Genomic DNA, 24,432 nt, shown 5'->3' with positions numbered 1-24,432 from the left:
GATTACTAGTAGTTGAAGTTCAAGTGCATGTGCAAGTTTCAGAAGTAGTTTCACATTGATTTCTGAATGGTGAACACGGGGTTTGGCCACATGGTCTTAGGGTTGAAAAGCATAGGATTAGATAATCAGAGGATTTTTCCTATAAGGTCAGGATGAATGAAATTTGTTGATGTCTTCCACTGTATAGTTTTGTTTGTGAGTTATATCAGTACCATCATATGCTCTCTGTTAAACTGAACAACCAAGCTGGATAGAACAGTTGTAATGCTCTACTGTGCTAGGAATGATCTCCAGTACTCTAGCCAAAGAGTTCCTTATGACCCAAGTGACATTTAACCTCTTTCCAAGTAGAAAACTGGTATTTTTATTCCATCTGAGGGAAAGAAGCTTGTCCCTGATAAACAACAGTTGCAACATCAGATCTCTGACCTTCCAGAAGCCATGTCTATGATGAATCAATGGCACCCTTCTACAAAGGGTTAGGGCTCTTCAAATCAGCAATTCCTTGGATCCAATATTCAGGAACTTACCCATTAAGAATGAACTGCTTTTAAATATGGTTCCAGCTGACCTTCACCAGCTCTTCCTTATTGCTTCATCAGTCCCCTGGCCTTCCAGATCCATGTCTCATGGAAGGCTCTTTGTACACTTTGAGAAAATAACTCTAGTCCTCCCTTAAATTGGCAGGCTTCTTTGCCTCTGGGATGGTTTCTGCAATTCCTTGCCAGAAAGAGCTTGGGGGACCAAGTATTGCTGAGAGGTGCTGTCCATTCTAATTTCATAGGGGAGGCAAATGTGTATTCCCCTTAAAGAAAGGGAATCCCCTAGGGGACTAGGCAATAATCCTTAGCTTCTGGGTGATGTAAGGAAGAGTCCTTATCTTATGGATGAAAGTGCCAGGCTCACTGCAGAGGTCTCTAAAGGGGTACAAATTTGGTTTCATTCCTTTGATGAGGCTTACAGGTGTTGGCATATGACGCAGGGAATACTGAGTAGAGAACATTATTATCAAACGAGACGATCACTGTAAAGCAATTTAGCACAGTGCCTGGCACATAGTAAGTGCTATATAAATGTTGTTACTATTATTATTTCATATTCTGGGACAGGTAACAGGCTTATGACCACTTAGCTACTTTACTACAGATAATCCTGGCCTAGAAAGGAGAATCCTCGACTGTGCCAAAGGTGTGTCATGCTGTGGGCCTGACGTTCTGGTGCCGTTCTTGTGCACTGTGATCACCTCATGTCAATCTGACAGCACTGTGATCTGGGATGGGGTCCTTCTGAAGGAGGGAGGCAAAGGCTACGATTTTTAAATAGCCAAATTAAATTAAATTAATAAATTTTTTTTATCCTTCCTTCCCACCTCTTTCTTTTCTGTTGCCCTTAACCCCTCCCCAATCATTAAAAAAAAAAAAAGAAAAATAAACACTTGTAACAAATATACATTGGTAAAATAAATTCCCACATTCACCATGTCAAAAAAGATGTGTGTCTTATTCTTCACTCTGAGTCCACCTCTCTATTACTCATCACCAGTCTTTTGAGTTGTCAAAGACTAAAATTTGTATTCTTCATTCTCTTCTATATTTTAGTCACTCCTTTGCTGGTCATTAAAATTTTTTGTTGTCTCTTTTGTTATGTTTTTAGCTTTTCTTTTTCTCTCTTCTGTACTGTCTATGCCAAGTTCATTGCAACCACAACACTAGGACTGTCTAACAAAAAGGCCTCGAATAATTTTTAAAAAATCTTTAAGACCTTACCAGAAAGAGACCAGTGCTAGAATCATTATTTGCCAAGGTCTTCCAATGTTATGATGGGATAGTTCATTCCCCTAAAAGGTAGAGAAGGTATTTCCAGGACTTGATTGGCCCCCAGAGGCTAAGAGCTCAAACATTTTCATCAATATAGCTTCTTGGTCACCTAAAGTCATAAAACACCACCGCAATTCCATGGTGTTGGGAACCTTCAGATTGATGGATGATATCTCAAGACCACGCACGTTATCACATCTTGCCTTGCTGAATAAATTAGTTTTTTCTGAATAGAGGCCAAAAGGGGTTGTATCTGCTAGAGTTAAGTGCTGCAGTATCGTCATTGAGTATCTTTTCTTTGACAACTAAACCTTCTTGTATTAGCTGTTTAATAACCAGTAAATGTCTCATTTCATTCTGATACCAGACCTAAACTAACAGGGATTTGGCCTGAGCCAGGCCTGCCTACGACATGTCTACTAATGAGCTGGTTAGAGGAAATCTAATAACTATATTGATTAAGTGCATTAAAAATTCATGTCATCTCAACTTGGCCCTCTCTTTAGTAAGGCACTCTTTTTATTCTTCCCTAAATAATTTCCGAGTTCCCTCTCCACAGAATCCCTTGCAAGCCTCATCTTTCTTCTCTTTTCCCATCTCTCAAGAGGACCTTGAACCTTACTTCACTGAAAAAACTGAGGCCATTCTATATGAGTTCTTTCTTCTCCCTTTCTTTACTTTCCTGAAATCATATCACACTCTCTGCTCCTTTACTTTTAGTCTTTGACAACAACTTGGTCCTTTTCCTGCAAAGGCCAACTCTACATATGTATGTGATCCCACCCCTTCTGGTGTTGTCCTGAAGACAGCATTCTCAATCATCTCCTCTCCTTTGAGAATCTTTGACCTATTACCATCAATTGGTACCTTCTCTAGTACATTCAAAACTGTCCAAATCATCCTCATCTTATTTAAAACAAAACAAAAACCTACCTTAACCAGATCCTCCCCTTTAGCAATCACCTAATTGCTTCTTACTTTCTCAGTCAAGCTCCATGAAATGTTTATCTACACCAATGTCTCCACTTCCTCTCATCTAATCACTGAACAGAAAATTCTGTCTTCAAATTTACTAATTTGCCAAATATGTCAGTCTTTTCTGAATCCTACTCTTTTTTAACCTGTGTGTTGCATTTGTCATTGTTGACCCCCCCCCCCCCTTCCCAGATCCTCTCTTACCTCTGGATTTTTGTGACACACTTTCTTTTGCAGCTTCTCTTTTGTGACTGATATGTCTCCACATCCATATCATGCCCCCTTAACTATCTTAGGATTCTAACACACTCTTCTCCCTCCCCCACCAAGCTTTGGTTCTGCATTAACAATTCTCTCTTAGATATTTTAAACTGTTATGTCCTCGAAGAGGCACCTTAAACTTAGTTTCTTTCCCTCTAAATTGTCTCCTCTTCAAAACTGCCATATTACTCCTGAAGCTACCATGAGCCTTCAAGTTTCTCATGTTTATGATCTCCTAATTATCCTGAACTTCTCACTCTTCTTTATTCTACATATCCAGTCATTTGCTAAATCTTCCTACTTCTACTTCAACAACATCTATTGTATCTAACCTGGTTCCAACTTATCTTTCCAGTCTCAATGGACATTCTTGCTTCTCCTGCACTATGAAATCTAGCTAAATTACCCTTTTTAGAGGTCCTTACATATGACATATCATCTTCAGTCTCTGCATTGGAACTCCTTCCTGACCTCCACCTCAGAGTCTCTTTCTGCCTTTACAATGAAACAGCACCAATTTCTGTATGAAACCTTTCTTGATTCCTCCAACCACAAGTACCCTCCTTCCAAATTACCTTATATTTCACTTTTTCATATGTATATTTGTATTTACTAACTTTATATTTAGGCAGAATATATTTGTATATACACTTTTGTCTCTCCTCTATTAGAATGTGAATTCACTGAAAATAGAAATTATTTCATTCTCTTACTTATATCCTCAGCAATTAGCATAGGGCCTAGCATAGAGAAGACAATAAATACTTTCTGACTGACAACTGCCTCTGTTATTACCATGGTCTCCTAAATGGTCTTGCTTTTAGTTTATCACCATTGCAATCCATGCTCCACAGAGCATCTCCAAATAGTCATGCTAATGAACTATTTTGATTATGCCACTTATTTATTCAAAAGCTCTTAATGGATCCTCACAGCCTTCTAAAAAAATATAAATTCTAGAATTTTACCTTTAAGATCTTTTTAAGGCTCAAAACTACCTGTCTAGGCTCAACTCGGACCTTACATGAGAGTCAAACCAGTCTATTTTTATTCCCCCTCCTGCCTGGAATGCATTCTTTATGACCCTATCTGCAATTTGTGTCTCCTTAACTCTCTCCTTTCAAGCCCAAATCAGCTATCAACCCACTTGATGCTGCTCCAAGAAAAACTGATGTTCCCTTTATCAAAGCTTTTCTTGAGCTCCTCCTCTGGATTTATATCACAGCCTTCTGCGTCACGGTTATTTGTATAGTTAACTTTCCCCCCTCCAGATTATTCTATAAACTGCTTAAGAGTAAGGTTCTGTGTAGAACTACCTTTATATCAAGTGTTAATAAGTACAAATTATATGTATTAAATACCTCTGCCATGGTAGTAATTTAATAACTATTTGCTGAATTTAATAAAGCAGTACCTGCAATTTTCTCATTTTCCCCCAAACCTGAACCCTCAGAATAGTTTAGTCTCTATTTTAGAGTAAAGAAAGAAGATAGTCTAACTTTATGCTAAAAATATAAATTTATGAATCTAAATTCAAAACAGAAGAGAACAGTATCATAAGATCTAAGATGCAACAGTAGAACAATCATTGAAGCCATAGCCTTAATTTAACATGCCTGAAATAATTAACCAAAGATTATCAAGTTTTTCCACTCTCATCTACTCAATTCTAGATATTAGTTTGCTAAGAAAAGCATACAAGATGGACAATTTTAAGGATTTAAATCAGTCAAGAAGGAAAAAAACCTGGCAGTATATTAAAAATTTTTCACCTTGGCTTTAAAGTTTAGGCATATAATTACCAGTAGACTTCCCTGTCAAATAGTCATTAGGGTCCTCTAAGATTTTTGTACTTTGAACAAGCATAGGAGATCTTAAAATTTATACTTTCCTAACTCTGCTTGAAAATATCAAGTAATTAAATCTGAAAAATTCAAATTTCTCCAACAAAAACACACAGTATCTTATACAGCAAAGTACTTCTGCATAAGAGAAACATGATTAACTCTTTCAAAATCAACATAAAACATGACATTAAAGCAAACTTGCACAGGTTTTAGAAATAATAAAACATCAGCTCACAAAATGAGTATGCTTTGATTCACACAAACACAACAAACACAGCCTTTGTCTACAAGGGAGTGAGACAGCCCTGGATATTTAGGCAATATAAAAAAAAAATCTTTAAAGGTCTTATAGTCACAAAGTTGCCAGAGCACTGATATGAAAACCAGCATTTCAGGTCTACTTTACGAATATTTTAGTGCATGCAAACAATATGCAATGCATAGCAAACAAAGACACCAATTACCATATATATGTGTTTTCTTACTTGCAGATGCATAAGTATCCTGCATGGTCAAATTCTGACTTGAACCTTGAGGAGGTCTACATTTCAGTCATCCCAATGTATTCAGGGATGTAAATACCTTATAATCAGAAAATGTGAATGGGTCAAGGAAAAAAATTTAAAGCACATCCAGAGATTAACTTTTAAGTTACTGAAGAAAATAAATCTTATTTTAAAAAAATTAATAAAAGAGGATGTTAAAGTACCTGCTCCTTCACAGAGGCAAGAATAGTAGTGGCTGTGGTTTCTGGTTCCATGCCTGGGTCTGTGGAGGATTCCTGGCTGGTTTGTTGCAGCCCCTCCTCCAACAAGGGGGTCTGCTCAGGAGCTGGCATTCCTCCTGCAACCAAGCAATCAAAGAGTTAACATTTTAAGCCACTAGAGTTAAAACTGCAACTGAATTTAGAAAGCATGGACAATTTTTTTTTATTGGCTTACAGATAAAATAACATTTAAAATAATAGTTAACATTTTAAAAAAGGCAAGCAAAATTTCTACCTTACCTATTATTATAAATACTCAGTTAGTATTTATAAACAATTTCACATTAAAGGCAAATGACTAGAGACCAAAAAGATGAATAGCATTTGTAATTGATTTAAAAAGGAAAGTGGGAATAACATACTATATAGTATAAAATGAATAATAAAAAGGAAGAAATTTTATTAATGAAATTTAAGGCAGTATATGATTTGAAATTTGTTAAATATTTCATTTTTTAAACACAAGGTCAAAAATGTCCAAAAAGTAAATTACATATATTTAAAAGACAGGTTAACGCACTCTTCTGTGCTGCCAACTAAATAAAATGCTTGCAGTATAATAAAATTTCAAAGCATATGGTTGGAGTGATTGGAAAGAAGAATTAAATAAAAATACTTTATTATTAAGTGTGATTTGTCATTTATCATCACCACTGAATGTTCACTAAGGGACATTTAAGACTTTGCTGCTAGAATGCAAAGAACAAAAATAGGAAAAATGAATTAGAATTTTCAATGGTATACTATTTGATTTCTTTTGGACAACCAAGATTTGATACACAAAGAAATGTAGAAGTACTGTTAGAATATACTTCAGGTTCATACTTGATACTAATGATTCTAGTCTTTTCAAGTAAAAGCAGGATGAGGATGACTGTAAGGTGACACACTAAGGGACAAAATGCCAATCCTGGCATATCACAGACAGTGAAAAATTGACTTGGCATGTGTGGAGAAGAGAAAAACTTAGTCCTTCCTAATATACCATTAACTGAATATAAGATCACAAAATTGCATCAAGAAAAAATCTCAAGGTAACTCTGACAATTATTGTGTATTAACATATTCTAATGTGTTAATGAAATCTGTACTGGCATATTTTTGCTAGTTTACTTTCCAAGAAGATATTAGTACTCAGAGGGTATCAAAAGAATAACAAAAAAAGAAAGTAAAATATAGTCTGCTGAAATTTTTGGGAACTTCTGATGATGAACTAAATGAAAGAGGTTAGGAGATAAGAGTATTAAAAAGAGTCTGGTGGCATGAAAATATGAGCTTAAAATTTCAACAAGAGAACTTGGTTTGATGTAGAGGAGTTAGTCACTGAAAAACGGTTAAACTCTGGAATAAAGCAAACAGAAAGTGGAGATGGTCTTCCATGTCTCTATAACAAGCAATAGTCTGAGTTTAATAAGTCTTTCTATTTTACTGTGTTGCCTCTTTACCTCTTATTGTTAAATATATTTATTCGCTGCCGAATTTTTCTAAATTACAATAATACTTCAAATATTGGAAATTATGCTTCTTTCCATATGGTTCTAAGCACTATTATCCTTTAATAATATCACTGAATCAACTGTGTCTAGTTAATTCAATGTCTACTTTTCATAAATTAATGTTCAATTAAAAGAAAAAGCTCGCAAAATTGTAACTTCAATGTATTGAATACAAAGGAAGGGGAAAGTGGTTTATAGATAAATTTTATCTGTACTTTGATAAAGAAAAGGTAGTATATCTATAACAATGGGAAATACTACATACAAAGTGAGAAACAAATGAGCTTTTAAGTCAGGTAAAAGATCTATGAAGAGAAACTGCCAAGTAGAAAAAATAACAATACACATCTTAACTGGAGTTTGGTAGAGAGAAAAGAAATATTACATAAAAATGAAACAAGTCAACAATTTTTAAAAATGTAAATGTTTAAATTACTAGAAAGCAAAGCAAGAATTGTTAAACTGTTCAAAATTGAATCTTGAAAATCTTCACAAAAGGAATCTGACACTAATTTTTGAGAACAAACAAGAAGTTATGGGATAAACATAACCTATTACTTAACATGTGGAAGTCACAGTATTAGGTGGCTAAAAAAAACTATAGTTTTTTATTACAAAAAGTAATAAAATATTAATAAATACAATTGCAATTTACAAATACAAAATTATAAATATTACAAAAAATCTTTTTATTACAATAACTTCCTTAACATCTCAAAAGCATCCATCCAAAACCACCTGTGTCCTTAAACCTGTGCTAAGTGACTTCAGTACGGGATTGGGGAAGGAATGTCGGTTAAGTGCAATACAAATACAAGATATATACATTACCCACAAAGAGATTTATCATCTCAATGAGGAGACAAAACATATTTATAATACCTTTAGAACACTAACCTAAATACCATTAAGTCAGTTCTAAGAAAAGGCAATGTTAATGTTATAAATAGGTGACCAAACCAAGGACATCATAAACTGCATAGAAGAAATCACCAAAAGTAAAAACAAAAACCATATAACAAATATACACAGTAAAACAAAACAAATTTTCACATTGTCTATGTCCAAAACTGTATGTCTCATTATACATCTTAAATCCATCACTCCTCTGTTTGAATATGCATTAGCAAAGACCATAATTAGCTCCAGAAACATGGTTGATCAGAGTTCTTCAATCTTTTAAATTTGTCTTTACAATGTTATTATTTAAGTTATTCTACTGCACTATACAGTGCCTCAGTTCAGAAGTCACCCAGGTTTTTCTGAACAAATCTCTTCAATCATTTCTTATAGCTCAATAGCATTACGTTATATCCATACACCATAATATTTTCAAGCATTCCCTAACTGAAGAGAATCTCTTAAGTTTGCAGTTACTTATTATCACAGAAAGGGCTATTAACAATTTATTTTTTTGGGGGGGGGTATAACTGGAACCATTTCTTCTTTCTTTTATCTCCTTGGTAATTCAACAAGGTAGGGATACTGATGGGGAAAGGGATGTACATAGTTTAGTAACTTTGGGCACATCGTTTTAAACTGTTTTCTAGAAAGGCTGAAAAAATCCACAGGGCATCAGTGTGCTTGCTTTCCCATAGCCCATCTAACAACTGTCACCTCCTTCTTGTAATCTTTGCCAATCTGATATGATTAAGGTGGAACCTCAGAGTTATTTTTAATTTGCATTTCTCTAATATTAGTGATTTGAAACATTTTTAAAAATTTGGTTAATGATGGCTTAGATGTTTCTCTTCTGAGAATTCCCTATATATATATATATATATCTTTTGACCATGTACCTATTAGATTATAAAAGAAACTAATTATATTGAAAGTGATCAATTATTTTAAAAATCAAATCCAGGAACCTTAAGTATCTAAGTCACACGTCCATTTAGAGCCAATTTTTGTATAACATGTGAAGTGTTGATCTAAAACTAAATTCTGCCAGACTGCTTTTCAATTTTTCAACTTTACCCCACTATTGGAGTCTTTGGTCTTATATGTCATATATTAGGCTACTAGGTTCAATTGCATCTATTCTATCTAATCTATTCTACTAATTGATATCTATTTTAAATGAGTATTATATCACTTTAGTGATAATTGCTTTATAGTACATTTTGTGATTTGGTATTGCTAGGCCTCTTTCCTTTCTGGGTCCCCCCCCCAAATTTCCTGTGAGGTTTTTCATTAGTTTCTCCAGATTAATTTCATTATTTCTTCTAGCTAAATAAAAATCATATTTCAGTACTTTTATCAGTATTGCACTGAAAAAGTAAATTTATATAGCAGTCATTTTTATTAAATTAGGTCAGCCCACATTAGCAATTAATATTAGATCTATTTCCATAGTATTTTGTAGCTGTATTTATATACTCCACATTAAAAATTTTCAATTGAGATAATTAATAATTTTGGAGAGAGCATATTCAGTTGAAAGATGAAGTCAGAGGTCAGATTGTAGAGAGTTTAGAAATGAGAGCAAGGGAAGTAGAGTCAATAATTATAGATGACTCTTTTTTTCTGGGCTCATGTCTTGAGTGTCCCATGACCATTAATAACTCTTTCTGGTGGGATTCTTGCTTTTCCCCCTCTGGCTAATTCTTCCAGCCTCATTTCTTGACATCAGACTTTTTATTAGGGCGAGGGTGTGCTTACTTCTGGAGAGAAGGGATGGGCCACATTAGGACCTGTTGTGTCCTTTTGGCTCCTAGTGCTTTCTTGGGTTGATGAGTGTTGTTATTCTAGCACCTCTGGGATGATGTAGTCCCTGATATTCAGGAATAGTCCTTTACTCTTTTAATCATTTCTACTTTCATTGCTACTTTGGCTGAGATCTTGCTCAGAATATCTTCTTTTAAAAATTTGTCTTGGGGGCGGCCAGGTAGCACAGTGAGTAAGAGCACCGGCCCCAGTGTTGGGATGACCTGGGGATCAAATCCGGACTCAGATACTTAGCACCACACCCAGAAGTAACTGGCCATGTAACCCTGAGCAAATTACTTAACCCCAATTGCTTTAAAAAGAAAAGTCTAAAGCAAAACAATTTTTTCTCCAGACTTCCATTTTAATGCTATGTGAATGTTCAAGTATGATTCTAGCACATTAGATCTTGTTGGGGCCAGCCTTCTAATCTATTTTACTATCCTCTTTTGTATATGAGTTCATGCTATTATGTTTAAAAATTGTACATAAAGGATGTTCAAAAGTCTTAGAACAGTTTTAAGCTACTAAAGCTTAAAGATACTCTAGGACACCTTATATCCATTAATGTTGACTCCTATGTTTTCCTTTCTTTACCCTTTGAAGAAAAGAGAATAGTGGTGGAAAAAGTAACATCATCAGTACCAATGATCTATAAATGAAGTCATCTGTTTCTACTCCATTGCCTTTTCTCTCTCTTTTAATAGCTAGCATACTGTTTTAAGGTTTGCAAAATGACTTTATGTATTATCTCATTTGATCCCTATAATAACCTAAAGAGACAGGTGCTATGATTATCCCCAATTTACAGATGAGGGAACTGAGACAGGCAGAGTTTAAGTAATGCTCCCAATAATAATCTGAGGCAGGATTTAAATTCAGGTCTTCCTGATTCTAGGTTCAGCACTCCAACCACTATGCCATCTAGATACCACAGACCTCGAATACTAGCTCTTATTTCTTCTTCAGTTGAAGTTTGTTTTACTTGTAACTATTATCCTCCCCTCTTAAAACAGGTCCTATGCTCACTCTATCTTCATCTGCTAATCTGTGGAGTTTGATGTGTCGCTGACTCAAACTCCTAATGTGTGTGCAGATGTGTATGTGTACATATATAAAAGTGTGAGTACATACATTCAATACTAGTTCAGAAAAAAAGGGTGTTCCTATGACATCTGTTCCCTTTTTTCACCATTTTAGTATATTCTCATGCATTCCCCAAAGAGGAAATAATAAATCCTTTCTGTCTTTCCTCATTTCTTTCAAATAATCAATAAAAATTTTATTAAGTAACTACTATATTCCTGGCACTATTCTAAGTTCTGGGAATACTAAAAGGCAAAAGACAAGTCATTGGACTCGGGGAGCTTACCATATAATAGGGGAAGACAACAGGCAAACAAATAAAGAGAAAGTTATTTACAGGACAAAGAAATAAGAAATTTTAAAAGGGAACAAACGGGAATTAAGTTGGGGAAGACTTCCATTAAAAGAAGGGATTTTAGTTGGGACTCAAAGTAAGCTGGGAGGTCAGCAGGTAGAGTGGAGGAGGGAGAATATTTCAGGCATGGGAGACAATCAGAAAAAATGTCTGAGTTGAAAGATGGAGTGCCTTGTTCTGGTAACAGGCAGGAAGTCAATTATCACTGGATCTAAGACTATGGAAATGGAAGAACAGGGTGTTAAGAAGGCTGAAAAAGTAGAAGAGGCTAGGTCATGAAGGGTTTTATATTTGATCCTGGATACAAAAGACAGCCACTAGGGTTTATTGAGTAGGAGGATGTTGATGTAGATCAGGCGTGCACAAAGGATTTCCTGCGGCCTCTGAGAAAAGTAGGGTTGCCACTGTACACTCTTTTATCACATGACCCACAGCAGGCAACTCACCTTCATCAGTCTGTCTCTAGTTTAGCCTCTCTATGGACCAAACCTAATGCCAAGTTGTGCAGGTCTGATGTAGATGGACCTGTGCTTTGGGAAAATCACTTTAGTGGCTAAATGGATAACGGACTGGAATGGGGCACAACGTTTAAAGCAGCAAGACCTACTACCAGGCTAGTTCCAATCAATTGTCCAGGTGTGAGGGGATGACAGATTTCCTTGGTTAGAGTAAGTGTCAAAGGAGAGGAGGCAAATTTCAGAAATGTTGCAAAGGTTAAATAGATAGTAACAGATTGGATGGGGAAGTAGGGTGAAGAGTGATTAGTATAGGATTACTCCTTGATTGTGACATGAGGGACTGGGAAGATGGTACTGCCCTCTATACTAACAGTAAAGGGAGGGGTTAGGGTACCTAATAATGTGAGGTAGGTCAACAGAGAAGCTGGCGCAGGATAAGTAGATCTGAATCATCAGCACAGAGATGGTAATCAAATCCATAAGAGCTGGTGAGATCACCAAGTGAAGGAATATCAAGGGAGAAAAGGGCCCAGAACAGAACTCTGAGAGACAACAATCATGTGTAGTAGACACTACTGTTATCTGTATTTTATAGCTGAAGAAACTGAGTCAAGAACTGAACATAGGGGTGGCTAGGTTGAGCAGTGAATAGAGCACTGGCCCTGGAGTGGGGAGGACCTGAGTTCAAAACCAGCCTCAGACACAACACTCACTAGCCGTGTGATCTTGGGCAAGTCACTTAACCCTAACTCCCCAGCAGCCTTCCCCCCTCCAAAAAAAAAGGAAAAAAAAAACTGAACATAACGATATCCAAACCCAGCAACATCAATCCCTGTTTGTGTTATTTAATTGCTAGTGTGGCCCTTAAAATCATTAAGGCTCTTTAGGAATATTAGTTACTTCTCGCTTTATTAGAATAAGCACTTTCCTGTTTGTATTTCAAGTTTTTACTTAGCATCAGGAATTCCTGAAAAATCTTTATTCTATTAAAGGCCTATTTTCTCCTCAACCCCACCTCCCCAGCCTCTAATAGGATTATATTCAGCTGTGTAGGTTAAACTGCTTCTGGTTGTAAGCCTTTATCTTTTGGAACAATAGATTTCAGGACTGTCTTTCCTTTAGAATAGTTGCAGCACAGTCATGTATAATCCTGATCCATACCTGAACTATTTATTTATTTCTGATTGTTTGTAATATTTTTCTTTCCTTGACCTAGAAACTCTGGAATTTGATCATAACAATCTTATGACTATCCTAGGTTTTTTCAGTGTTGGGTTTCTATTAGGACATGACTAATGGATTCTATTTTACTTCTATTCTCTGTTCTAATAAATCTGGGTAGTCTTCTTTTATAATTTAAAAAAAAAAATAGGGTATGCAAGTTTCCTGTATGGCCATGATTATCAGTGAGTCCAATGATGCTTAGATGATCTCTCCATATTTTGTTTTTTAGTTTACTTGTTTTTGACACAAGATATTTTATATCTTCTTTCCTCTTTTTTTTAATCTTTTGATTTTCTTCTAATACTACTTTTTGTCTCTAGGATTCACTGGGTTTCTTCTGGATAAGATTTCATTGAGAATCTACTGGCTAAGATTTTCTCTCTTCTAAATTATTTTTAATTTCACATTATAATTCTAACTCTATTTTTCACCTCTTGCCTTGTTTCTTCCAATCAATCTTGCAGTGTGTGGCCAAGGCATGTCTCCTCTCTGACTCTCTTTGTTTCTGATGAAGTTACTCTTTATAATAAGTCAGAGATTATCCTCTTGGATTTCTCTTAGGCCATAGTACCTTTTTTTCACTGCACGTGGTATTTTGTTTCTCCTATCTTCCAAAGTGTGGCTCCTTTTTCAGTCTGCTAACAGGCTTCAAGTTCTATTTTCTCTTGGCTTGTGCAGGATACCCTGATTTGAACTCTCTCTCAGATGTTGCTGGGTTTGGATATCTTCATGTTCATTTCTTGACTCAGTTTCCTCAACTGTAAAATACAAATAATGGTGCCTACCTCACAGGACTGTTGTCAGAATCAAATGAGACAGTACATATAAAGCACTTTGCAAATGTTAGCCATTATAAAATAAAAATTTGTCATATAATTATATGTATGAATATACTAAATATGTAATGTCTATAGTAATAATAGCTAACATTTGCAAAGTGCTTTATATATATATATATTACAAACAATTATATAATAGATGCATATGTATAAGAGGGAGGGAGGAAGGAGAACAACAACAATGAGAGTATGTTCACAGTACAGGGGCTAGAAAGGTAGTCTAGGACTCAAGAAAACCTGGTTTCAAAGCTTGCTTCTGACACATGCTAGTTGTGGGATTCTGGAGAGGTAACTTAATCAAGAAACACCAACCATTTACCAGGCACTATGCGAGGCATGGGCATATATTGACCAAAGTTAAAATAGTTGCATGCCTCAAAGAGTTTACCATTTAGCTAGGGGAAACAACATGCATATATAGGTGAGAAAGAAATACATACTAGGTGATTTGCAGAAGGGGGTTAGGGAGGAGAGAAGAAGAGCATGAAGGGATTAGGCAAAGATCATACAGAAAATAGCCCTTGCTTGGAGACTTAGATTTCTTTTCTTTCTTTTTTTTTAATTAATTTATTTTTTGCCTTTTGGAGGGCAATTGGGGTTAAGTAACTTGCCCAAGGTTACACGGCTAGTTTTTTTGTGTGGGTGTTAAGTGTCTGAGGCCGGAACCAAACTCGGGTTCACCTGATTCTGGGGCCGGCACTTTTACTCACTGCGCCACCTAGCCACCCCCAAGACTTAGATTTCTAAAAGACAGATATGAGAAGAGAGTTCGTTCCAGGCATGAGGACAGTCATCAAAGTATCTCTCAGTGCCTCCTTTAAAATTATACACTGTAAAGAAGATGCTTATCTGCATTGATAGAGGAAGCTCCTCACCAAGAGCTATAAACACCTATGAAATCACAAGTTTGGTCCCCCCCCCCAATTTTATACACACTCACACCCACATATATATGATAGAAAAACACATAATAAAAATTATTTTAGATATTTAGTTTTCAGACCAAGTTCTTTCTATTTACCTTGTATGTAGTTATCATTTTCAGTAAGCAACTCAAAAAGCAATTACTTTTAAGGTTTGTCCCTTACCCCATAACATAAACTGGAAAGGATTTTTGGATATTTTCCCCTATACCACTTCTGTTCATCCACTCTACATGACACCTCCTCCTGTCTACCTGTATTCACATAGGTCAATTCCTCTATGCATGGAATTCAGTGCATCCTTATCTTCACCTTCCAAAATGCTTTTCTTCCTTCAAGGCTCAACTCATCTACAATCTCAACCTCGAAACCTGATCTCTAACCCCTATCCCACTCTAGTCTCCGGCTCAAATTTTCCCAGAGCACTTTGTCTGTATCTTTCCTTTGCCCTTACCAACACTATCTCATATGAGAATTATCTGTGTACATTTCACATATCACAGCTGACTTGAAAACTCTACGTCATTTTTTGGTGTTTCATCACTATAATTCTTTGGGCATAATTTTGAAAGTAAGTTAACTGCAAATGATCAAAAAGAAAGGATAAATACTAGAGAAAAAGATAGCAGAATGATACTATAACCAAAGGTATAAAAGTATCAATAATTACCAATTCAAATGCCTGCTTTCTCATCTCTACAAATTATTTGTGAGAATGATATGCATATAAAGAGGATATGTGGATTAAAATTTGAGAATGGAATGGGCAGCCTTTCATGATTGATATTCAACATTTTTATATGCAAATGTAGATAGTATAGAAGCCTACTATTATTACTGCTTATTCATTATGAAAAATCATTTGACTTGCCAAGGTAAGCCAAAACACAACCTAAAAGGCTCACCTTCACAAGGCATCTCCCATGCATGTTAAGGAAAAATGATGATATTTTCATTTAATTATGCTGTAAGTAATATAGAAAGAAAATTTCAGAGATCTGGTTGAAAATCTGTATAAATTGATACAGAGGTGAGCAGAATCAGAACAATTTATGCAGAATGAAAAACATTTTTTTTTCTAACATGACCAATCTGGATATTTGTTTTGCTTGGTTATTTATGATTATATGAAACAAGAATTCCATATTTCTTTTCCTATTTTTTAGTGGGCATGGGGAGGTCAGAGACAGAAAAAAACTTGAAACCTAAAAAAATCATTATTATAAAAAATATCTTACAGTAGTCTTTGATAGATAAAAATCAAAGGAAAACCTCTGTTCAACAACTTTATTATCATTAAGGTCAAGCAAATATAACATGGAAACATATCCATCAATGTACCAGAGTTTATTGTTTATCACCTACCAGGCATTCTATTCTGCTAAATACTAAAGTAGTGCATCACTATCCTAGAAGATATCCCACATAAAGTCAAAATAAAAGAGAGATTTTCTACACATGATAAAGTCATCCAGATAAGATGCTGTTGCTTTGCGGATGAGATAAATCTTATCAAACTGTGTAATACTACACAGCCTCTTCACTGAAATCCATGAGTAACGAAAAGAGAACCTAACAATTCACATAGAAGAAGTCAAATGAGAAAGGGGAGGAGGAGGGATAGCACCTAGCACCAGGCACTTTCCTAAGCACTTACTGTTCAGACTGAGATGAAGATGAATAAGTCAATCAGTTCCATCAGCCTATATCCAATGAACTGGGCTCAAATTTTATAGGAAGAATTCCTATGTATACATTTATTATTTAACATGTCCTTGGGAGATGTCTTGTCGAAGGTGCACCTTTTAGGTTGTGTTTTGGTTTACCAAGTCTTACTTATTATTACTTTAGTTTCTTTTCACTGTTAAGTTTCTCGATAAGCATATGGGCAATCCATATTTGAAAGTTTTTCTACATTTATTATACTCAAAGAATTTCTGGATTCTATTTTGAAAACTATTCAACCTTTGCAGTAATGCAAAGGTGCCCTCTGATGAAAGATTTCAGTTTTATAACACATTCAATATACTTTTGGTGATGCTAAATGCGTTTGAATCACTGAACATAAGACCAAAACATTTAAATTTCAGGTGATTCCAAGGATAATGGAAAGATTTATAGTATACAAAAGGAGGCTGCAGTACACTGCCAATTAGCAATGATTTTAGTATAAGAAATGGTATAAACAGTATCATCCAGAAAAAAGAATGGATCAACTTGAAAAACAACAAGTAGGGATGGGAAAAAGACAATTCAAATAGTGAAGTTATACACACAGAAATTTTAAATACCTACAGGAAAGTTTCTTATATATTAAGTAGATCTTCTATGAAAGATTTATAAGACAACAAAGACAAAAAATCTCATCACCCAGGATAAGAAGACAAGGATGGTTTGCAATCTTCACAGGTGAAGGAAATACCCATATCACTGAGATTACAAACATCAACACACTGACATATTCTCAGTGCATAGTACACGGTTAATGAATTAAACTAAAGATTTTATAAATTTATTCTTATATGCAGCAAGAATTCTCATATGGTAATTGACGAATAGAATTTGAAACTGAAAACATAGGAAATAATGCTTGAATGTCAGAAAAAAATATTACAAAGTGCTAAATGGTAGTGAAGAACCATAAAAATGGAAGAAAATCTCAAAATATTAAAGAATTAAATGTAATAAAAAATTGGTCTAAGAGATGATGGAAGATAAGTGAAAACAAATAAAATCATGTACTACCTGTAATAAAAATTTACTAAAAATTTATCAGTATACAGCAAAGATATTGTTTTTTCATAAAGCTGGAACCATTACATAGAATGAAAGAAGTAAACTAAGAAATCAGAATGTGCCTGAAAAGAAGAAAGAAAAAAGCTTGAGAACCATATGGAATCTATTCTAACACTTGAGAAGTAGCAAATATAACTCAGTCATATTTTAAAATCTGCCAAAAATAGAAGCATTGCCAAATTTAGTTTAGGACACACACCAATCTCAGAATTTGGCATGAGGAAAGTAAAAAATGTATGGTTTCTTAAAATATTGCCAGCAAGAACTTATTCAAAAGGATACAAATTTAAATGAGTAATAAGAATTTTGAATAAGAAAGCAAGTTGTTTATACACATAGTATATCTAAAGTTTTGGTACAGTTTTAAGCTACTAAAACTTAAACCTGAACCAAGACTTTTTGGGACACTCTTAATTTGCTACCTTTTAAATCAAAACAACAATTACAACAAAGTTTTATTTTGCATGGTCATTAATGGCCATGATCCTAAGTAACGACTGATTCTAATTAATCAGAATATTTAACCAATAGTGTAAGTAAAATCAACAAATATTCAGTTAAAAAGTGCTTTCTGTGTACCACGCACTATGCTAACTAAGCTCTAGAGACAGAGTCAAAAACATAGTCCTTGCCCAAAATGAATTTAGGTTCTAGTGGGGAAAACAACATATAAACCAAATGTAGTATATACCATAAATACAATAGGTTACTACATCTCAGTGACTTTCATTACGACAAAATATAATATAATACTTTTAGAAGGGTTTTATTTTTATTTTTTTTAAGCAATCGGGGTTAAGTAACTTGCTCAAGGTTACATGGCCAGTTATTTCTGGGTGTGGTGCTGAGTGTCTGAGCCCGGGATTCAATCTCCAGGTCGTCCCAACACTGGAGCTGGTGCTCTTACTCGCTGAGCCACCTGGCCGCCCCTAAGCAATTGGGGTTAAGTAACTTGCTCAAGGTTACATGGCCAGGTGTTTCTGGGTGGGTGCTAAGTGTCCGAGCCCGGGATTCGATCTCCAGGTCTTCTCAACACTGGAGCCGGTGCTCTTACTTGCTGTGCTACCTACCTGGCCGCCCCTAGAAGGGTTTTATTATGTTGGTTGGTTGGTTATTGTCTTTTATTCTTGAAGAGGACCAAAATGACATCACTATGCTAGAGACAACTTTCAATGTGTCTAACTGTGGTTAACCAGACCAATACCAACTTGGAATGCTCTACCACAACTCAGGCACAAATAGTCTACATAAACATTTGGGGTGAATACTCTAAATTTGTGCATCCTGTGTTTTCTTTGAGTCGTTTCAATTCTACTTTGCTCATAGGATATAGCAACTTCTCTCATGTGGGCACATCATGCTGAGTGGTCCTGTGCCAGTGTCTCCCATGTCACATAATTCCAAAGTTCTTAAGAGAGAGCTTGAGACTGTCATTGTATTGCTTCTTCTGACCACCATGTTCATGCTTGCCCTGTGTGAGTTCTCCATAAAATAGTCTTTTTTGGCAAGTGTACATTTTGCATTCAAACAATGTGGCTAGCCCATTGGAGTTGAGCTCTCTGAAGCAGAGTTTGAATGCTTGGCAGTTTGTTTGAGTAAGGATTTCAGTATCTGGTACCTTACCCTGCAGATGATCTTCAGAATCTTCTTAAGACAATTCAAATGGAGGCGATTCAGTTTCCTGGCATGGTGTTATACTGTCCAGGTTTCACAGCACAACAGCTCTGTAGACCTTCAGTTTAGTAGTCAGTCTAATAATGCCTCTTCTCTCCCACACTTTACTTCAGAGTCTCCCAAACACTGAGCTAACTCTGGCAATGCATGATTACCCTCATTATCAACGTGTATATCACTGGAAAGTACACTCCCAAGGTAAGTGAACTTATCCATAGCATTAAAACTTCTCCTTTTGCTGTAACCGATGGTTCCATATAGAGATGGTATGGTGGTGGTTAATGGAGCACCTGTGTTTTCTTGGTGTTGATTATTAGGCCAAAATTAGCACAGCAAACAGAGAATTGATCCACACTTTGTTCATCTCAGCTTCAGAGGCTGCCAATCATCTGCAAACAGAAAATCATACACCAACACACACTCCACTTTGGTCTTGGTCTTTTCAAGTTGAAGAATTTATCATCAGTGGTAAACAAAATCCATTACCAGCAAAGAGCTATCAACTTTGGACCATCAAACCAAAATAAAAAAATGACACTTTAAATAGTCTGGACTTGATTTGGCAGCCAAAAAGGAAAACTAATAAAGTTCTAGTAGTCCTAGAAGATGACTTCCAAATCTCTATTTCAAACCCGAATATCCCTCTGGAACTGCATTTTCAATTACCTATTAGAAATATATGTAAAATTCCTGGCAGTACCTCAAATTCAACACAGAAATCAGAATTTCTTTTTCTTTTTGGAAGTATTGATAATATCTCATCTCTTTCTCCCTCCCCATAATGAACAATTGTTTTAAAAGCCCTCAAAACAAAAATGCATAATTCAGCAAAAAAATTTTAAAAAATCCTACACTGACCATATCCAAAGTGTATGCTTCATCATATTTTAAGTCTAGCACATTTCTGGCAGGAGATGGATAGCATGCTTCATCTTTAGGCTTCTGGAACTGTTTTATCATTGTACCAATCAGATTAGAGCAATTTATTCACTGGGCCACCATACAACACCCAATTTTCCTGTTTCCATGCTTTCTGCACTGCTTGCCCATCATGCATGAATGAATAGAAAAGATTATTACTGTGACATAAGAAAAAAATATGAAGAAGCATAGCAAGATATGAATTAATGCAGAGTAAGGACAAGAATTACAAAATATAAAAGAAAAAAATAATAATAGCAAAAGTCAGTGAATGCCCTGTAATTATAATGAAAAGCTTATTAACTTAAAAGAGAACAAAGAAATGATTAAAATTATTTGGCACTGACTAAAAAATAGGTCAATCAATGGAAGTGAGTAGATCCTCAATATAAAACAAGAAAACATAACTGCATAATGGTTGATAAACTCAAAGACCCCAGTTATTGGAGTAAGGACTCACTATTTGAAAAAAATTACGGAAAAACAACTTGGCAGAAACTGGGTATTTTATATCTAACACTATATAAGAAGAAAAACTCAAAATGGAAACATCACATACACAAAAGATGACATGTTATACAAATCAAGAGCACTGACAAAACGACTTTTTAGATGAATACAATAGCAAAGAGTTTATGACTTAGAGCAATGGACAGAATCATGAAAGATAAAATAGATAATTCCATTATATAAAAAACAGTCTTTCAACAACAACAACAAAAAAGCCAATAAAGAGAAAGTTAGAAGGGAAGGAAATAGGTAATAGGGAAAAAATTTTTTTGCAGCAACTTTATCTAATAAAGGTCTTATTTTCAAGACACATGAGGAAGCAATTCAATTATATAAGACTAAGACCCCATGGCTCAATAGGTAAATAGTAAAAAGATACCAATAGTTGGTGCTCAAACTAAGAAATCAAAGATATCAATAACAGAAATTTTTAAATGCTCCAAGACACTAATAATTATCAATCAAAATCCATTTATTAAGTACCTGCTCTGTGACAGGCACTGTGCTAAACAGTAGGGACACAAAAAGAGGCAAAAGACAATCACTGCCATCAAAGAGCTTACAATTTAGTGGGGAAGACAATATGAAACAAATATAAATAGAGCAAGCTACATATATATGTATACGCACACATACATACACACACACACAAGATAAAAAGGAAGTCATTAACAGAGGGAAGGCACTGGACTTGAGGGGTTAGGGAAGGCTTTCTATAGAAAGTAAGAATTTACTTGAGACTTAAAGGAAGCCAATAGGTAGAGATGAGGAAGAACATTCCAGGCATGAGGTACAAACAAGAGAAAATGCCCTGAGTCTATAGATGGAGTATCTTGTTCTGGAAACAGCCAGGAGGTCAGAGTCATTGGAAAGACACATCAGGGAGTAAGGTGAAAAAAGAGTGGAAAAGTAGGAGCCAGCTAGGTTATGAAGGTCTTTGAATGCCACACAAAGTACTTTGTAATTGATTCTGATTATGGGGATAACAGGATCAGACTTGTGCTTTAGGAAAATCACTTTAGTGGCTGAATGGATGGATTGGATTGATGTGGGAAGAGACTTGAAGCAGACCAACCCACCAGCTGGTTATTGCAATAATTAAGACATGAGGTAATGAAGGCCTGCACTAGAGTGGCAGCAGTGTCAGAGGACAGAAGGGGGCATGTTCAAGAGATGTGGCAAAGGTGAAATTGACAGGCCTTGGCAAGGTGTGGGGAAAGGGGAGAATGAGAGAGAGTGAGGGTCTGGGAGGACAGGGCTACTCTCTATTCTAGTAGGGAAGGGTAAGAGGGAGGGGGAAAGATGTGAAAATACTAGTATAGAGGAAGAAGAGAAGAGGGCACAGGAAAGAACTCTGAGGGATACCTTTGTTTGGAAGTTGTGATTTGGAAGAGAATGCAGCAAAGGAGACAGATGGAACCATCACATTGTTAGGAGGAGAACCAGGAGAATGTCCTGAACCTGTGGAGAACCAGAAGTGTTCTGAAAACATAGAGAGAAGAAAATATTAAGAATATGAGAGAGGGGCGGCCAGGTGGCTCAGCAAGTAAGAGCACCGGCTCCAGCGTTGGGATGACCTGGATCGAATCCCGGGCTCAGATACTCAGCACCACACCCAGAAATAACTGGCCATGTAACCTTGAGCAAGTTACTTAACCCTGACTGCTTAAAAAAAAAAAAAAAGAATATGAGAGAAAGAGAGAGAGAGAGAGGTGGGGGGGAGGGAGGGAAGGAGAGGGAGAGAGAGAGAGATTAACAGTGTCAAAGGCTGCAGAGAGGTCAAGGAGAATGAGGACTGAGAAAAGAGCATTAGTTTCAACAACTAAGGGATTATCTATAATTTTGGAGAGAAGTTTTGATAGAATGACAAGGTTGAAAGTCAGATTATAAAGGTTAAGAAGAGAGTGAGAGGAGAGAAAATGGAACTACTTATTATACAAGGCCTCACTGAGGAGTTTGGCTACAAAGGGCCAAAGGTGGAAGGATCAAATGAGGGTTTTTTCAGGAGAGGGGAGACATAAGCAAGTGTGTAGATTGAAAGGAATGAATCAGTACCAGCAGACAGGTAGATACTGAAAATAAGTGGTTGTGTAGGGATAACAAGGAGAGCAATCTTGGAGGTGATGAGATGGAATGAGATTAAGTAGATACCACTGAAAAAAAAAGGGAGGTTAGCCTCTCTAAGGAGTAAGGCCACTTCATCACCTCAGACGTGGTGAAGGAGAAAATAGTGGCAGAAGGCATGAATGAAAAAGAAGAAAAAAGAGGGAGCTCACAGCAAATGGCCTCAAATTTTTAAAATACTAAGTAAATTAAAATGACTCTGAGGTTCAACTGCACACCCATCAGATTGGCAAAAATTACAAAAGATTAAAATGTCAAGTGTTGGAAAGACTTTGGAAAAACAAGCACATTAATGTACTTTGGTAAAGATGTGAATCTATCTAACCATTCAGGAAAGCAATATAGAACTATGCCCCAAAGTTTCTAAACTTTCCATACTTTTTAACACAATTATTCAAATACTAGACCTATTCTGGGCAAAGAGATCAAAGAAAGAGAGAAAGAATGAATATGTACTAAAATATATATAACAGCTGTTTTTATAGTAGGCTCAAACTAGAAATTAAGATGTGATGGAATTGCTAAGTAAACTGTGGCATATGAATGTCATGGAATATTACTGTGTTATAAGAAATGATGAAATCAACATTTTCTAAAAAAAAGTTGAAAGACCGGTCTAATGCTAAATGAAGTGAATAAAAAGGTAACAATATAAACAATGGCAACATTTTATTTTTTATCAAATGCTTTACTAACTTCTAGTTTACATCATTCATTTCCGCAAGATTTTGAGTTACAGATTTTCTCCCCGTTTTTCCCCTACCCACCACCCCCAAAAAAAGTGATCTCACTGGATATCCCCTCCTCCAATCTGATCTCTCCCATATCTTCTCCCATACACCCTCTGACTTTCCAGTCGGGCACAGTGGATCTCTACGCCCCAGAGCCTGTATGTCTTATTTCCCAGTTACATGTAAAGTAATATTAGTAATAGTATATGTGTGTGTGTTTGTGTGTGTGTATGTGTATATATAAAACACATTTGATTTTAAAACTTTGAATTCCAGATTCATTCCCTTCCTCCCTTGTCACCCACCCTTACTGGAAAAATAGGCAGTTCAATATAGGTTGTACACATGTAGCTATGCAAAACATTTCCATAGTGGATATCTTGTGAAAGACTGACTATATTTCCCTCCATCCTATCCCGACCCCCAACTTGTTCTATTCTCTACTTTGACCCTGTCCCTTTTCAGAAGTGTGTGTTTCTAACTTCCCTCCCCCCAACCTGCCCTCCCCTCCATCATCCCCCCTACTCTCCTGTAGGGTGAGATACCCTATTCAGTGTGTATGTCATTCCCTCCCTAAGCCAAATTCAATGAGAATAAGGTTGACCCATACTTTACCACATTCTGTCTCTCCCCATCTCCTCTCATTATATTCCTCTCTCACCTCTTAATTTCACCTTTTAAGTATCATCCCTTCCTATTAAATTGGTTCTGTGTCCTCTATCTATGTAAACCTGTACACATATACACACATTCACATATGTATTAATATACCCTCCTATACAGACATATATATGTATATGTGTGTGTATGCATTTCTATTTCCTTCAACTATTCTCATACTGAGAAAAGTTTCATCAGTTACAATTATTGTTTTTCCATGTAGGGATGTAAACAATTCAACTTCATTAAGTTCCTTATGATTT

The 24,432-nt window shown here is 35.8% G+C and overlaps 1 protein-coding gene across 9 annotated transcripts in view; it reads right to left on the bottom strand.

The window, feature by feature from the left end:
* Positions 1-24,432, bottom strand: part of PKP4 (plakophilin 4) — a 260,863-nt gene that overhangs the window by 143,900 nt on the left and 92,531 nt on the right. For 7 of the 9 annotated variants that reach the window (XM_069080737.1, XM_069080739.1, XM_069080741.1 and 4 more), the window contains exon 2: positions 5,610-5,743. In XM_069080737.1, coding sequence (XP_068936838.1) covers positions 5,610-5,738 — 129 coding nt within the window. In that variant the 5' untranslated portion in view covers positions 5,739-5,743. Of the gene's footprint in view, positions 1-5,385; positions 5,460-5,609; positions 5,744-24,432 lie in introns of those variants that run through there. The other 2 variants (XM_069080745.1, XM_069080740.1) reach the window with 2 other exon arrangements.

The sequence above is a fragment of the Petaurus breviceps genome, unplaced genomic scaffold (assembly GCF_028583685.1).
Source record: "Petaurus breviceps papuanus isolate PSGF00001 unplaced genomic scaffold, PetGlider_PUasm1.0 91133, whole genome shotgun sequence".
NCBI classification, from domain to species: domain Eukaryota; kingdom Metazoa; phylum Chordata; class Mammalia; order Diprotodontia; family Petauridae; genus Petaurus; species Petaurus breviceps.
Note: the sequence above shows the minus strand (reverse complement) of the source record. Positions and strands in the feature narration are given on the sequence as shown.